Source organism: Impatiens glandulifera, chromosome 9 (assembly GCF_907164915.1).
Source record: "Impatiens glandulifera chromosome 9, dImpGla2.1, whole genome shotgun sequence".
In the NCBI taxonomy this organism is placed as follows: Eukaryota; Viridiplantae; Streptophyta; class Magnoliopsida; order Ericales; family Balsaminaceae; genus Impatiens; species Impatiens glandulifera.
The window spans coordinates 27,732,955-27,750,130 of NC_061870.1; the positions used below are offsets into that span (position 1 = coordinate 27,732,955).

The following is a 17,176-nucleotide window of genomic DNA, read 5'->3' on the forward strand; positions in this document are numbered from 1 at the left end:
ATTTTCATTAAATGTACATTGTTGTTAGCATATGATTTCTCATACATATAAGAAAAAGTTTTCATCAGATTAATGGTGGTCTTCTCATTTGTTAGTCTTGACTAGCGTCAATCGGACAACTCTCAAAATCTATATATCTTGGATTTTCCATTCAACTTCATCCATCTTCTATAGTTTCTCACTCAAAAGAACATTATTTTTTTTTCTATAGAGATAATCATCAATCTGCATCTTTCAGAATTCATAAATTGGTCCAATCAAATCTTCTAATCTCATTACATGTATTGCTTTTGTTTGTCATCGTTTTCAATGCTCTAATCTAGCCTAACAACTCTAATATCAGTTGTTAGGATTTTGGATATCCCAAATCTGACCTGCTTGAAACGATCTATAAAAACGCAAAAAAAGAAGAGTATAAGAAACACCGATTTATAGTGATTCACTCAGCCACCATCAGATTTCACTATGTAAAAGAAGGAATACAAAGTATTTTCCTAACACTTTATCTCTATAGAATTCTGTTTTTCTTACCAATGTAAACTCTTAATAATAACATATCTATAAGGTAAACATTCCGGTAATAAAACCTAAATAATTCTTGATCAAACTCAAGTCAAAACTCAAATACAAACTCAATACACTCAAATTAATTATTGTAGAGTTTAATATAAGTATATGCTTCATAACTCAACAATAACTTAGCCGTTAAAATACAAAACTTAATCCACGTAATCCACCTAATGCCATGCTTATTTGAGACATTACGTCAAGAAGAAAATTCAATTGACACGATTATATGTCTTTTCAATGTAAAGTTTAATGAATCTGTTATTATCCTTGTTCCTAATGGTCGAGTTCAAACACTTGTTTGCGATAAGAGTTGGATCATAAATTTGTCTCATTTGATTTTCAGAGATGACTATCAATAACATTTTTGTGATCTAAGCCAAACATTTGGTAATGATCTTGTGCCTTATTGAAAGTAAGCTAATGAGTTTGAAATTTCTAGCTCAACTATCCTAGAGCTTTTTGTATGATTTTTTTTTAATTTTTTATTTTGATACGTAAATGTTCCGTTATTATTTGGCAGAACTTTTTCAACTTATTTACGGGTAAATACAAATTCATTGTCGCTCATAATATTTGATAGAGCTTTTTTTTATACCACATTTGTTCGCTTTCTATTTTTTCACTCATCGGTATGAAATTCAGAGTCCGTATTCACACTCAAGAAATTTTAAATTTGTTAGATCTTTTTCGTTGAATTTTGATTTTTTTACAAATTTTGTCATATTATTTAATATATATTCGAATTTAATTGTTTTTATTTTTTTAATGTTATTTTGTATATTTACAAATTAATATAATATATACTCACTATTTAAATTAATAAAAAAAACACTATTTTTAATTAAATCAAATGAATTAATTTATTAATTAAAATATACTGTATTTTATTTTATAAAAAATATAATTTATATTAAATATTAATACCAATTAAAACTTTTAACATATATTTATTTGTTAATTAATTTGTTACATTAAGATTTAAGATTAGACCTTAATATGCAGTTTCTCATCATTCATATCAGAGAAATTAGAAAAGAGGGAGTACTGTAATAAACATTGCACACCAGCTGCTCGATGTAATGCCTAACAAAAGGTGATTTCTTTCCATCTCTTATAATTACTCACTTCCGTATTCTTCGTTAGGGTTCAAACGATCAGCAGAAATGAGCCGTCATAATTAGATTCTTACAATTTATGTTATTTTCGATTGATTGAATCTAAAACTCCGTTATTTTGCTTTTGTGGAACTGATCAGGTGTGTCTCTTAGTCAATTCAAGGATGGTTGCAACCATGAGCTTACAATTAATAGGTTTTGTTAGGTAAGCATCCATACCCACTTCCAGACACTTTGCTTCATCTGATGACATTGCATGTGCTGTTAAGGCAACAATGGGAATGTGAGAATTTGTTCCTGTTTCTGATTGTCTTATAGCCTTCGTTGCTTCATACCCATCCATCTTTGGCATCTAATTTGTACATGTAACATAGAAAATGCAAAAATTATTTCATGATTTTACTTGGTAGAAGTTAAACATGACCTTAATATTTATTTACCTGGCAATCCATTAGAATCAAGTCGAAAGGCTGATTATTCTTGCTGCTTTTCTTTTGATCTTCTTCCAAGGAAGATTCCATATCACTACGACATACTTCTTCAGTGAGTGTAGCTCTCAATGCATGCACTGCCTGAACTCCATCACCAACTGCCATGACAGAAGCACCTATTTTCTCCAGCATTATCGTCGCTACTCGTTGGAGTACAGGCGTATCTTCTGCTAGTAATATGTGTAATCCTTCGAGAGATTTCGTTGGACTTGCTGTTTTACTTAATAAGTCTTCAAAGTTTTCATTACTTGCTCTATTCTCCCCAATATTGCCAAATTCTTCTTGTTCTTCTGAGTTCACTTGGTTAATATCGATCAAGCAGTCCTGAACGATCCCATACTCACCTTGTCCTGGACTTCCGATTCTAGACCTATCAGAATCATCAGAGGTAGCTGCTCCATAATACTGAATTTGATCAGTTTCGAGACATTCATGCAAGCCATTCTCTTTGGTTTTATCAGTTGTCTCCTTTTCCACCTCTGTAATTCTCTCCTTTATTGCAGCCTCCAATATTTGGGTCATTTTTGCCTTGTATAACGGTTTGTTGACCATTATCAGATGCCCTTTGCTGCGAAGCTCCATCTTAACACTGTTTGAGGTGTCGTGGTTTAGTATCCACGCGAATTTTGCTGACTTACAGTATTTATCCAGGAAATTTAGCTGTTCTCTCCATATATTTGTGTTTATTAAGTCAAGTAGGCCAATGTCGACAATTATGACGAAGATTGAACTCTTCGATCCTTGTATATGTGGTTCTCCATCGCAGGTCTCAGTTGGAAAGTTTTCATGAAGAACTTGTGTCAAGCCATTCCACTCAGATGCTTCCCATGTTAGCACTCCATTTTTCTGTAACCAATGTAACATAATCGACCTACCCATTCTTCCGCTAAGTGCAAGCAAGACCTGCAATCAAACTTCAAGGTCAGTAATTGAATGATACCGATAGATGATTAAGATACTGAAAAGAGACAAACCATAATTTTATGTTCCTTGAAGTTATTGACTTGGAAAACTTCTCCATTGCCATCCACTGGTGTGTTAAGGCGTAAACATAACCTCATTACTGTTCCTGGCCCTTCCTTCTTTACAACTTCGATTTCACCGCCCATTTTGTTTACCTGTTTTCACATTAGTTTTCTTAAACTTTGTGTATATTGCATGATGTAGTTAGTCGAGCTGAACAAAAATATGCTCACCAATGTTCTCACAATGCATAGCCCAAGACCAGTGCCACCATGCCTGAGAATTTGGAAAGACTATTGTCATTTTGCAATTGAATGATTATAGGAGACTGTATTAATAAAATTCAAATGTAATCTGCTTACAGACGAGTTGTTGAAGGATCAGCTTGTTCAAAGCTTTCGAAAACAGATTCCCATTTGCTTGAATCTATTCCTGAAAGATGATAGATTTTATGAGTTTATTGATTGGCATGTGTTTGGTTAAAACCAGATGCAGCGTTCATACCACAGCCTGTGTCGTCAACTTCAAACCAAAGAACCACTTTATTATCATTTTTAGTGGACCTGCTATTTTTGTGGTTAATATGCTGCCTCAGCTTGGATTTAGGAATCGAGTCGAACTTCCAACTGTTTCTTGAAGTGTCGTTTGGATCCTCGCACCATCCTCGGAGAATAATATAGCCGGCTGTGTAAAAGCCACTCATAAATCAAATTCCTAATTCTTTCGTTTTGCTTCAAATTGACAGGACATGCACACTTACATGATGTAAACTTGATTGAATTGCTGATCAAGTTTGCGAATATTTGGACCACTCTGGCAGAGTCACCTTGAACATATCTTGGCATGTCATCTGTCAGAAGAGAAATATGAAGGGATTCTTACCAGAAAAATAAAATAAAAATTTTTGAACAGAAATGACGGTTATTCATCATACCAGATAGATCAAGGACAGTTTCAACATTGTGATTGATGCACTGGACTGAGAACATATCAACAAGACCTTCAAGTTCTCTTCCCAGATCAAACTCTGCTTCTTCCAGGACCAATTTACCTGATTCAACCTATCAATATTTTCAACGACGGTTATGTTAGTTAGTACGCAGTCCACTTTTATTTTACCTTTCAAAGCTATTAAGACGATTCTCATGTGATTTTCACCTTACTGAGGTCCAGAATGTTGTTCAGAAGCCGGAGTAAAGCAGTTGAACATTTACGAATCTGGGTAATGTTTGCAAATTGCTCATTATTGAGTGAATCGACGTCACTGATAAGAATATCGAGTAATCCAATCACTGCAGCCATCGGTGTTCGTAATTCATGGCTGCCACACCAACAACAAATCAACATTAACCGACAGGTAAAGAAAATCTCTTAAATCAATTTTTTTCTGTATACCTCATATTTGCTAAAAACTGGCTCTTGTAGTTGCTTGATGCTTCTGCCTTTCTTCTTGCATCCAAATGGCTTATTAACTCTGCCCTTAGATTCATCTCCTTTGAAACTCCATTTGTCAATATGAAGATGCAAATGCACCCAATGAACAATATGCAAACTGATGCTAATATCAATATAATCAATGTTTTGAAAGCCCTTCCATCCACTTTTCCCATTATGTACTTCCTTGGGATTATGATGACGCCAACCTGAAACAATAAAAAATAGAGATCATCCTCGGAAAGGAAATTCTGTCGGATTATTTGAATTTGTTACTACCATGGGAAGCCTCTTTAAGTTTAGGAAAAACGAATCAATGTAATATAGTTCGTCGTCAAGCTTTGCATTTTTCACGTGAATTTCATGACCGTGAGTTGGAGGGAACTTGTTTCCATAGGTTCTCTGCAACCACAACGCTCCCATCCTTATGGCACGATCCTTGGAATCAACCGCCATCATAAGTTTGGGCCCGTTTGTGGTGTTCTTCAAGAGGGGTTCGTTTGCGGAAGTAGCGAGCAGCCAGCCCTCTTGTGAAGTCAAATATATATGTCCACTGTGGAACTCGACTAGCTCTTTCATCAACTGTCCGACGCTGTAAAGTGGCGTAGTAACTCCGACGACAGCCACTATGCTTTCATTCGAAGGGTCCCAAACCGGAAGAGCAGCCGAAAGTAGAGGAGAATCGTTGTATTTGCTAACCACCACGTGCCATGAAGCTGTTCTGTCGGGTACTTGAGATAGACCGGCTATGTTTATCAAGTCGTCTGGAGGAATGGGTCTCTGCTTTCCAATCTTGACGCCGGTTATTGGATCCAAGGGCTCTCGATACCAAATAGCCGAAACGTTGCCTTGTATCGACTGATCGTTCCAGCCTTGGCACGACGAGGAGAGATTCTTCTCGGTCTTGTATGATCCGGTGGTGATGGAATAGTTGACGAGATCAGAGTATATGTAGAAAGTGTTGTTGCTTCGATGATCCCTGTGGAAAGCCTGGACGAAACCGTTTCTGTAGCTGATGGTGATAGAATTGAGCGCCTTTTGACTGGCGAACATAGCCCATGTTACGTCTCTCATTACTTCATAAAGCTGGTATAGAAGAAAGAAGAAAACATGAACCAGTGTCTTTCATTTTTGGAAGTAAGTACAGAATAACTAACCTCAACTTGCTCGGCTTGATTGGCGGGCTTACTGTATCGCCTGATGACATACTCTGAGAGCTTAACCTGAGCTGTGGCTATCTCGACTGTCGAGTTGAAGATGTTCCACATACGTAAAATGGGTCGTTGAAGAAGCTCAAAACGAAGCCCATAAGCCAAACTCTCCAATGATCTCGTTGTGTAGACTCGAGTGAAATGCCAAGTAAGGAGAGTCAACAATCCAATCAAAATCGCCAGCATCGCCTGCATTAGTGAATCAATTGAAATTGATAATATAATCAAGTGTTGAAATGGGCTGTTCATTAATTCTGAGACAGACAAACCATGATAGCCAGACGAACGACAAAAACACTGTAATAAGACGTGAGACAATGGCTGGTGGCACATTGGAACTCGTCTTGTTCGACATCACCATGGAAGGGCCTTCTTCTTCTTCTTATACTGCCACAAGGGACTCTGTTTATTTCTCTGGAATTCGCAAACCCGGAAACTTTGCTGTAGAGACTTTTGATGAACGAAGAAGATCCCATTGTTGGGATTGATGGAAAGGATTGAAAGCTCATTTTATTCTTGCAATTTACAGTGGTGTTCAGTTATCTTCTTCTTCTTCATTCAGCTTTCTTATTACTTTCCAACTGCATGAATCTTATTTGAACACTGAATAATCCATCAATCTATTTATTCAGATTATTATGAAGCTGTGTCACCAACCCATCAGGCCACCACAAAAAGGTCAGATTAATATAATAATAAATAGGATGATTCTAATTTACTATTGATAATTAATTAACAACCAGTTGTGCTAAAAAAGTAACCAAATAAGAATCATAATCTGCTTCCTTGTGACCACTCAGACAAGACAACAAGATTGTGATTCCCATGGAGATCACACTTCCTCTAAATTCTTTCTTCCATGAACCCTAAACCATTTACTTTCTTAACACAATGTTCTTATGCCCGCGATTTTTGCTCGAACATAACTCTATCGGTTCAATTCAATTCATGTGTTTTTTCAATGCGATCATTTTCGATCCTATAGTTTATATCGGAAAAAAAGTTAGGACATGGTTTAGTTTATTATTAAAGGTCTAAAAAGAAGATGAGTGATTCCACCTCAACTAGACACTTTCTCCTAATGGAACGGGTTGTTGAAAGAGGGAGGTACAAAACTACAAATAATATAATTATAAATTGAGACATATAATCTACTTATAATTGGTTAAAATTCAATTTACAGATTTGGGTTCTAGAATTACAATTAAAGGTATTGATTTAGATAAGTATGGAATTATATTTTATCCAGATTTAGTGACGCCTGTTTTTTGTCTTCTCCACTTTTATATATATATCACGTCAGACAATGGATTCTATTGTACATAAACCTAACAATCCTATTTAAAAATCCACCCATCTATCTTTTTTATTTAAATCACTTTATTGGGTTTGATTGATCTAAAAGTGGAGTTACATTAGAAAATTATGCTAGTTTCATAAATTCAAATAGGTCCGGACCACTTACATATATATATAATTAACATGTTAATAAAAATGTGGTACACATGTAAGATAGTAGACAGTAACAGGCACATTATATATATATATATATAGATAACACTTATTGGCCATTGTATAATTATAGCATACAAAATTGATTAATAATGTATGAAATAGACTTATGATATCTTCTTCAAATATTTGGTCATTATTAGTTTAGTGGATGTTATTAATTTCTTTATTTGTTTTTCTTCCACTTTCTCCTTTGTGGCCTACAAATATCTTTTGAGATTAAACTTGAAAATTACGGCCTCTTTGATGATTAATAGGGACCCAAATGCAATAGTAGTGTTCACTAGCTAACACAATCCACACATGACTTATAATTTCTTCCACTTTTTCCTAATTTAGTAAAATAAAATAATAAAGTAAGTTTTTAAAATTATTTATATATATATAATGGGCATGTTTCTTTCTAACAGTTAGAATTGGAATAAGTTAAAATAAAAAATATTATTTAATTTATTAATATATACATAATTAAATTCTATTTCACAATATTATTTCATCTAAATTAATATGATATTAAAAAAATTTAATAGTAAATTTAATTTTTTTGGCATATATATAAATAATATAATATTTAAGGGGACATAATTATATTAGTTAATTATAATTATAAATTAATCATATTATGATTTAATAGTTAAAGGTTTTTTGTGTGGTAAACAGTCTTTTGGTATAAAATGTCGGGAATTTAGAGAGTGAGAGAATTATAATTTATGATGGTTAGGTACAAAATGCAATCTATTTTGTGCATAAGAAAATATTAAAATTGAATCATGTAATTGTAAGATAAATTTTATGTTTCTCATAAAAAAATATTTTTTAATATTTTTATTTAATTAAATTATGTTGATTGAATAGAAATTATAGTGATATATTTTATATTTAATTATTATTTTATTTTATTATTTAAATTCAAATATTTGTTATAATATATTATATTTATTAATTTATACAATATCTATTATATTTCTGATATGATTTTTTAAAATAATTTAATTAATTTCACATAATTTTTATTATAAAAATAATAGAATGATAAAATAAAAAATTATAATTTAAAATAAATATATTTTTTAATATTTTAATTAATAAATTAAATAACCTAATATAATGTAACGATTAAATTTTGTTTAATTAAGTTGAGTCAATTTTGTTTAATTAAGTTATTTAAATAATTAACATCCAACTCCCAAAGGTTGTTTTGAAAGCATTGCCTTTGAGATTATATTTTTTTACATGTAAATGTATTATTATTCTAATATGAATCTTTTAATTTTAAAAAAATGTTAAAATAAGTAAAAAAAAAAAATAAAGTAGAATTAAATTTGAATAAATTTGTTAATATATACCTAATTAAAATATATTTCATGACATTATTTTATTTAAATTAATATCACAATAATATATAAAAAAAATATTAATTATTTTTTAATATTTCTTTTTTCTCAAACCCATATCTGATCATTTCTAATAGGGCAATTTATTTTTTGGTAGAAAAATATTTAACAGATATATTTTACTATTATCTACAAATTTTTGTAATTTTTTTTAATCTCCTTCTTATCTAAATAGTTTTATCTATTTCAATTAAATATTTCTTATCAAATCTCACTTAACTGTTAACTTTTTTTAATTTATTTTTTAAAAAAAAAATAGATTAAATATAAATAAAAAATAATATTTTTTATTTAAGTGATTATCAAAATTAAATGTGATTGTGACTATCTTTATTATAAAGGTCCATGTCTATTATCTCAATTTTGTTCACATTGACTAATTCTTATAACTAATAAATTTGATATTTTAATATTATAAGTTCCTCACTTTTACTTCTTACTTAAAAACCAAGACTTTCAATTTGTTTACAGCATAATTAAGTTCCTATTTAATAACACAAATTTCATATAAGTTTACTTTTATTAATATAGATAATGAAAGTACATAAATTATTCATATCAATGATAAGATAGATAGAAATGAAATGTTAATACATTCATTCTTCTTAATTAATCACTTAATTAACCAAATTAATCAGCAGATATCTTCACAGCTAAACCCTTGTTAACCCATGAAGCATATCCCCCTCCCATATTATAAACCTCCTTCAATCCCTGCTTCATAAAAACTTCAATTATTTCATAATCTTCATAATTAATTACCCATTAATCACAATTCTTAATTACTTCACTTACAGCCTTAACAAGATCAGATGTTGCATAAGCTGATCTCACTCCACTTTGACACCCCTTAATTTATCAATCAATTAATTAAATTTAATCATTCATAACATAAAACAACCCATGAACTTATTATAAGTTAATTACCACAACTATACGATCATCTTTGCTGTAAGCTGCCAAAACCTGCTCCAAGAAATTAGGGTTCTTCACACGCCCTAATTAACAAATTAAAGTCAATAACAAATAACAGTGGCAACTTTAAGAATAAGAAATTAAACTTGAAGGACAATGGAACCTTCAGGAGTGACGAACATGTAAGGAATATTCAGAGAATCTTCTAGATCAACACGGCCTATCATGAACTCTTCTTCTGTCCTATTATTATTATAACATATAAAAAAATCAATTAAAGTTCAAATCTTTTTCTTCAAATAGTCAATTTTAGGTTAAATTAAGAACACCCTTTATCCACCTGACATCAAGATAACGGTAGCCGGAGTCTACAAGTGCTTTGGCTTCATGAACATCAACTGTCACTATTTCTACACCTGAGCTGCAAAATCATGGTTACTGGTTAATTAATTGTGATGAAAAACTAAAAGGGTTGATTCATAATGAAGATGATAATTATATAAACATACTTTGATTTTGATTCCATGAAGATGGGAAAGAGAGAAATATTAGTTGGGATTGTAAAATGGAATGGATGAAATGAGAGGCAGAGTGTATAAATAAATAATATCTGAACTATTAGAGACATTTTACCTTTTTTGAGAAGAAGATCAAATAGACCCTTGAACTTGTAATTGAAGATTAAATAAGTACCTCAACTTTTACAAGATCATTTTAATATCATTTGCTCTTATTTTTATCAAAATGACAAAAAATAAAAAAAATAAAAAAAAATATTGAATTCATTTGGTGAGGCATGATCTATAAATTTATAAAAATTACTTTTTGTATTTACTTTTTACTTAAAAAATTGCATGCATCTCATATCAATTACACCTGCTGTATTAAATGTAAAAAAATAAATCATTTTTAATAATTTATAAAAGGTAATCTATATATATATATATATATATATATATATATATATATATATATATATATATATATAATGATGCTTAATTTTTTAAGTGTCCGGATTGCCGGGTCGAGAGCTGTGGTTAATTTTGATATATGTGAGAGTAAATGAATATGAGTCGGATTGTGGGTTGACCCGCTCATAAACTTAAAACGGTTAAAAATGAAATTAAAAATACTATATGTATGGTTATATGTATGGTTCGAACTTGCAACCTAATAAAACAAGTACAACCCTTTAACCAACTAAGTTAATAAAACTTTATATTTTAAATTCAACATCAAATTTGATGAACGCTGTAGTTCATTAATAGTTCTTAATCGGTTATAATTCTCTTTTGACTATGCGCTATAAATTTCACTATTATTAGTGAGCAATAATGGAAGAATTCCGTCATATTTATAGAGATAGGGGACATAATTCATATGGATATAGTAAGTGTCGCATGAGCTACTTTAATGGTAGTCTTTACATTTTCCATTTCACTCGTAGTATAGGGAAAAAGTGACTTTAGAGGTCAAACTAATTGAGTTGATGAATCAACCTGTATCAATTATTTTAGAGATCGTTCTGCAATGTGAGAGTAAATGGATATTTGAGTCGAATTATGGGTTGACCCGCCTATAAATTTAGAACGGTTAAAAATAAAATTAAAAATGTTGTCACATTTTTACCATACTATATTTTTCACGATTTTTTATATTATTACTCGTGCAAATGCACGGGATATATGCTAGTTATAGTTATGATGGTAATTTTGATAATATAATATTTAAAAAAAATTAAATTAATATTTAAGTTATATAACCTAAAAAAGTAACCATTAAAGATATTTTAAATGTATTAGAACATTATCATAATCATTATGTTATTATTAAAATAACATTTTTAATAATTTATCAAATTACATAATTGTAGTTATTATGGTAATCTTGATCAACTAATATTTTTTTATTAAATTATATAACCTAAAATGTAACAATAAAAATATTATAAAAGTAGTCAAATATTTAATCACGTTTAATCATCTACATCCTATAATTTATAGTGTTATTTTTATGAGTTTTTTTTAAATTTGTTTCGAAAAGTTAATTGTTATTTCTTACGAACTCGATAACCTATTGGATAATATTATGGTATGTTTTTAAAAAAATATCATCACGTTTCCTCGTTATGTTTAAACGATTCTCATCCCTTTTTAAGATAAAAGTTCAATTTTAAACAAAATAAATAAACATTGCAGTAAAATTAGTTGATTAGAAGTTGTAGGTCATGAGAAGTGTTGGGTGGGACAACAATATAAAAATAAGGACTGGTTTAATATTTGGACATAAGTGCATTTATGTAAATGACCTTACTTTCTTGTCTCAATAATGTAATTGGTTTCCATGGTTGTTATTGACTCAGTTAGGTACATACTTTTTTATTATTATATATATTACTTTAAAAAGTAAGTGTTATGAATATTAACTCACAAACAAATGCCAATATTCCAATTATATTAACATAGTAATTATAACCCAAAAATGATCTTATATGTTTGTTCATTTGTACTTCTAAATAAAGAAAATTTCTAAATTATAAACCCATATGCTATGTCCCTAAACATTTCTATTATTATTTTGGCCCTTAAAGCTTTGATTTTTTTATAAAATCACCCTCATTTATGGAATGAAAGTATTGTTGTTAAATAGTTGATGGATGAATGATTAAAAACTAAGGGTGATTTTCAAAATTAAGGGGTCATATATAAAAACTATGAAATAGTTTAGTAGTTTATTAGAAAAGATTAATTTTTTTTTTAAATATTAGGTTAGGAAGCTTAATCATCATCCATATATATATATGTTGATAATGGGATGTTGTTCACAATCAGATGTGTAAGTCTGGTGACAAATGTGAGTGACTCAGTTTCCATTTAAACAAGTGAATATTATCCTCTAAAGCATCCAAAACCCATATTTAATTTTATTATTATCATATTAATTTGAGTCATCTTTTGTTTGTTTCAATTGTCACCTTTTTGGTTAATCAGTTGTGTATTAATTTATTTATTTTTTAAAAGTGTCCTTACAATGAACAAACTAAAAAAAAACTAAATATACAATCTATCTAAGTAATTCCATAATAATATATTTTTGCCTTAAAAAGTTATTTTTTTTATTGTCTCCATCTTAATATATTTAATTAATCAATAGGGATAATAATAATTTCATAGTAATCAGTATAATAATTTAAGTGATTAAAATACAAAATATTTGTTTTTTTTTAGTAAAAATACTTTAAATTTAAGTGAATTATATATATATATATATATATATATTAATAAATAAATAAAATACAATTTTCTCAAATAATTAAGTTCTCGCACAACAATGTACTAATTTTATTTTTATTTTGTTTAAATAAACTGATGAAGTTATTAATTTATGGATTAACCCGTTCATAAAACTTGAAAAAGATAATGTACTAATAAATTTTTCATACCATCTCTTTTTCTATTATTATCTTTAATAGCAGGCCATTTTTTTTTAATTAAGGCCAAACCTAAACCTATGCTTATTATATCCTAATGTCTAATTCTAAAGCCTAAAACATAATAACCCATTTATATTAAGCCCATTTAGTTATGAACCTAAAACTCCAAATATTAGTGGACAAATTTGGCCAACTCATGAGCTATGATTAAGAAAATTTCTTCACTTTTTTTCTGTGGACAGTTTGATTGGTCACCAGAAATAGCTGTCATACCCATTTGCACAAACCCTTCAAACAAAATGTGAGCTGGATCTACTTAGGATTAAATTTTCTTTATTTATCAAATCTGTATTTATCCCAATCTATTCAAAATAATAATAATAGCATGTTATTAATGGTATACTTGTTAATATGACAAACTATTTACTTTGCCATCTGTTTAATTCTACCAAATATATATTATTTTTTAAAAATCTTTTCTTATACTAAGTTCAAACCCTAATTCTGATTTAAATTATTTTTCATATATTAAGTTTGAGCCAAATCTTAACTACCATTACTACTACTTCATCATATTGAGTGATTGTGTAAATCTTGTCATCTTATTCACCATTGAAGATTTCAATGAAAGCAAAAAACACACTTTCAACCACCACTTTCCCCTCCTTTTCATCAGTTGCATCTGTTTGTTATTTGCTTTTTGTCATCCCACATGATTTCATATTTTGAGTCACCCTCCAACATATGAACAACCAAACAAACACAAGTGATTGTTGATTTCCATAATAGTAGGCTGGCTCTATGATAAATATTAAGATAAAAGAAGAAAGTATCTCAATTTCAACTTCAATTAGGGGCAGCACAGCCTTAACATTTACATAGTTGGATCACTTTCTAATTAATCCATAAAGTTGTGTATTTTGGGGGTAAAAGACAAATACAATAATTGGCTTCTTCTTTGATCGAAAGTACCTGTGGTTGAGAAAATAAGGGTACACCAAACCATCCAAAAGGAGTAATAAGAAGATGGACCGGGGCCAGACCGGGTAGATTACAACCCATTTGAATATTCTTGATCACAGCACACACACAGAGAAACAAGACAGACACAACAAGCAATGAACAATGATATTTTATTGAGATTCATGTGTTGCTACAAAATTCATCATCCTAGTATATATAACAAACAACAATAATGGGATATGCAAAAGTAGATCATTTCAATTGAGAAAAAAAAGGCAGACAACACATGAGGAGACCTGACTGACTAACTTGATTAATAATCATCATCAAACAATGAACAGAAGAGAAGAGAAGAGAAGAGAAAAGAAAAGAGCATTATTTCTTTCTTTCTTTCTATCTACACTCAAGACATCATCACCATAAGAATCCAATAACAAGGAGTGAAGAAACAACCAACCAACCAACAGAACTTCAATGGAATGCTCTTGATCCTCTGCTCTGGTACAGCTCCAGCTTGCTTCTTGCTTCAACTAACAACCTCTCCAATGTCTCACCCTGCACCAATTGTCCTTGTTTTGATGCCCATTCAAGAACATTCAACACCTTCGCCTTTGCTAGCTCCTCGCTATCTGGTACGTGCATAGCTATGTAACACAATAGAACAACAGCTGGGCTCTGAACGATCTGTTCCCCAAAATAAGCCAGTTGGATTAGATGTTTTGCGCCACCAGCATTTATAATGGCCTTCGAGTGATCCACGTGCAGGTAATTGTCACTGCTGGCAAATTTGGCTAGGGATTCCGCCGCTTCCTTCATCACGTCCACTTCTGTATCGTCAAGTAGCTTCACCAGCGGGCTTATCATTCTTGTCTCTGTGGCTCGGAATGTTCTTGCCAGGTTCCCAATTGCTCTAATGCACGGGATTAGGAGCTCCGGATCAGCCTTCTCAATGATTTTCAGCATTTGATCCACTACTGATTTGCAAGCAGGGGAGCTGGGTTTGAATGCTGATCTTCTCAACTCGGGGTCTATTTCTGCTACGGATGTGATTTCCATTAGAGCCATGGCCGAGTGGTGTCTAACCTCTTCTGTTCCTTTCTCCAGTAAGACTGCGAAGCAGAGGAGAGCTATTGACTCGGTTATGCTGCGACAGACGGTTGAGTTACCTTTAGAGAGCTTCCAGAGGGCTCTGGCGGCCATTGCTTTCATGTAGTTTTTTGTAGCAGGGTCTTCTAGTTCTCTTCCTTTGGAATGAGATAACCCGGAGAGGGAATGGTTTTGGATATGATGGGTGGCTTGATTAGTTTGAATTGCTGCTGCACCACCACCGCTACCTGACGGTCTTTGGGGTTGGGATTGTGATTGGGGTTGGGATTGAGCTTTCATAGCCATTGTATTGGTTACAATTTGATGCATTCGGCTTGTATCTTGCTTATTATTACCTGCAGGGAACTGGATTTTGCTGGTGGTATTGTGGAGATCGTCTACGTCGATTAAACTGGACTTGTGAACTGTGTCGGGATTGTTACTGGCGACCACAACAGCGAGGAGGGACTTGTTGTTGGAAATGGTGTACTTGCTGTGTTCTTGTACTGTCTCGAACGCTAGATGGCTGACGAGGAGGCGAATTACAACGTTGTTCTGGGCGAAGAGATCTTGGCACTCTGGGTAGTGATCGGCGAGCTCCGATACCGCCCAGGCGACGACGGACTGAACTTTCATGGGTCCTTCTTTCAGAACTTTAGCGAAAACTGTAACCACACTTGCCTGAATCATACGTTGGACGCTTTCCTCGTCACGACCTAGAAGCCCAATCGCCCTTGCGGCATTCTCTTGACCTTCTGGTTTGCCTTCCTTAACCAATCGAAGCAACGGTACGATACCACCCTCCTCGATGATGAGTTTCCCGTACCGATCGTTATCGCGGGCAAGAGAAACGAGAGAGTTAGCAGCGTCCGATCGATTCTCTAGGGATCCGGTGTGTAGAATCGCGATCTGTTCCCAAATTAAACAAAGGATGGGTTCATTAGCCGCAATCGGAGGAAGACCAAGGTATCCATCATCTCGATCCTCAGCAGGGGCAGATACGCGGAGTAACCAAGAAACATCTCCGATTGAATTCTCGAGCTGAGACGTCATTTTGCGGAAGGCAGCCGTCAACTTCATGGTGAAAACCCTCTTGACTAATCCATTGGAACGACATTTCTGAACGAGAAGCAGTGCCTTTTCGAGTACCTGGTCGGTGTCTTCGATAATCCGGCGAGTGGGTCGCTCGTAAAGGTCGTTGCTTGCCCTGGCGGCTTGTCGAAGAAGGGCTACAAGTTTTTCAGCCTTGGACTTGAGCTCGGCACACTCGGTCTTGAAGGAGGTTGCTTCGTCCGTGGCCTTGACGACCATATCCGCCATCTGGATCGGCTTGACTAGGATCTGTTTGACTACATCCCCCATGGCCGCGGCTGCAAATCTTGGTCCCTAGTCAAGATCGGATTTGGGTGGAAGAGAAGCAAATCCACCCAAAAGAGATGGTGGAAGAGGGAGGGAGGGAGGGAGAAAGGAAAGAAAAGGTGAAGACTCGATCGAACTGATTTGGGTCCTTCAGTTTAGTTTCTAGTCTTTACTGTACATTTGGTTCGTATATAGAGAGAGAGAAAAGGAAAGAAACAGTCTTGTTTGGAATTGGAAGAGTCCACACAAATAAGAAGACCTGATCTGACTTTTACGGATTCCAACTTTTTACGACCGAGAAACACACACAAACTTTTTTTTTTTTTCTCCTAGGTCACATGTCACATTAGATATATGTTCAAAAATATTAAGAAAGTTATAAAAATTAACATGTAACCACAAATTTACAAAGAAACGGTAAAAAAAAAAAGACCGACATTCCACATATATTTATATGATTTTTTTGGGTGGTCTTACTGACGCTAGTATATATATTATTTCTTTAATAAAATATTTTTAAGTTTAAGGGGTTTTATGGTTGACTTGTGTATTAAGATGTTGTACACACTTGCAAGTAATTAATTTTAATTAGTTCGTGTTTTAAGTTTCAAACTCAGTAGTTAGGAAACCTTCCAACTATGTTTACTTTAGACCAAATGGTTTATTTAAAATTGTATAATTTTAATTAATGTTTGAATAGCAAATATAAAATGAATAGTGTGACATAATT

The 17,176-nt window shown here is 32.3% G+C and overlaps 3 protein-coding genes and 1 long non-coding RNA gene across 7 annotated transcripts; 1 reads left to right on the top strand and 3 right to left on the bottom strand.

Moving 5' to 3' along the window:
- The first annotated feature begins 1,560 nt into the window (after positions 1-1,560).
- LOC124914249 lies at positions 1,561-4,663 on the top strand. Of its 4 annotated transcripts, XR_007096809.1 has the most exons (5): positions 1,561-1,663; positions 1,826-3,097; positions 3,344-4,234; positions 4,313-4,496; positions 4,565-4,663. It is a non-coding gene; the product is annotated as an uncharacterized LOC124914249 (long non-coding RNA). The 4 variants fall into 4 exon arrangements; XR_007096806.1 differs by having other exon boundaries at positions 1,826-4,234; XR_007096807.1 differs by having other exon boundaries at positions 1,826-4,230.
- Positions 1,687-6,409, bottom strand: LOC124914248 (histidine kinase 1-like). The gene is made up of 13 exons (XM_047454757.1): positions 6,054-6,409; positions 5,731-5,973; positions 4,853-5,659; positions 4,535-4,782; positions 4,298-4,460; positions 4,074-4,200; positions 3,900-3,989; positions 3,644-3,823; positions 3,502-3,571; positions 3,373-3,415; positions 3,151-3,294; positions 2,126-3,079; positions 1,687-2,037 (listed from the first exon to the last, which is right to left on the bottom strand). Exons 1-13 carry the CDS (start codon positions 6,291-6,293, stop codon positions 1,822-1,824), a joined length of 3,525 nt encoding a protein of 1,174 aa, XP_047310713.1. The 5' UTR covers positions 6,294-6,409; the 3' UTR covers positions 1,687-1,821.
- Positions 6,410-9,195: 2,786 nt separating this feature from the next.
- LOC124915652 (thiosulfate sulfurtransferase 18) lies at positions 9,196-10,191 on the bottom strand. Its single transcript, XM_047456408.1, has 6 exons — positions 10,115-10,191; positions 9,946-10,026; positions 9,769-9,848; positions 9,618-9,688; positions 9,486-9,539; positions 9,196-9,404 (listed from the first exon to the last, which is right to left on the bottom strand). Exons 1-6 carry the CDS (start codon positions 10,129-10,131, stop codon positions 9,321-9,323), a joined length of 387 nt encoding a protein of 128 aa, XP_047312364.1. The 5' UTR covers positions 10,132-10,191; the 3' UTR covers positions 9,196-9,320.
- A 3,961-nt stretch (positions 10,192-14,152) lies between these two features.
- LOC124913841 lies at positions 14,153-16,650 on the bottom strand. The gene has a single exon (XM_047454270.1). The coding sequence runs from the start codon at positions 16,447-16,449 to the stop codon at positions 14,473-14,475; it is 1,977 nt and encodes a 658-aa protein (XP_047310226.1). The 5' UTR covers positions 16,450-16,650; the 3' UTR covers positions 14,153-14,472.
- Positions 16,651-17,176: the final 526 nt, after the last annotated feature.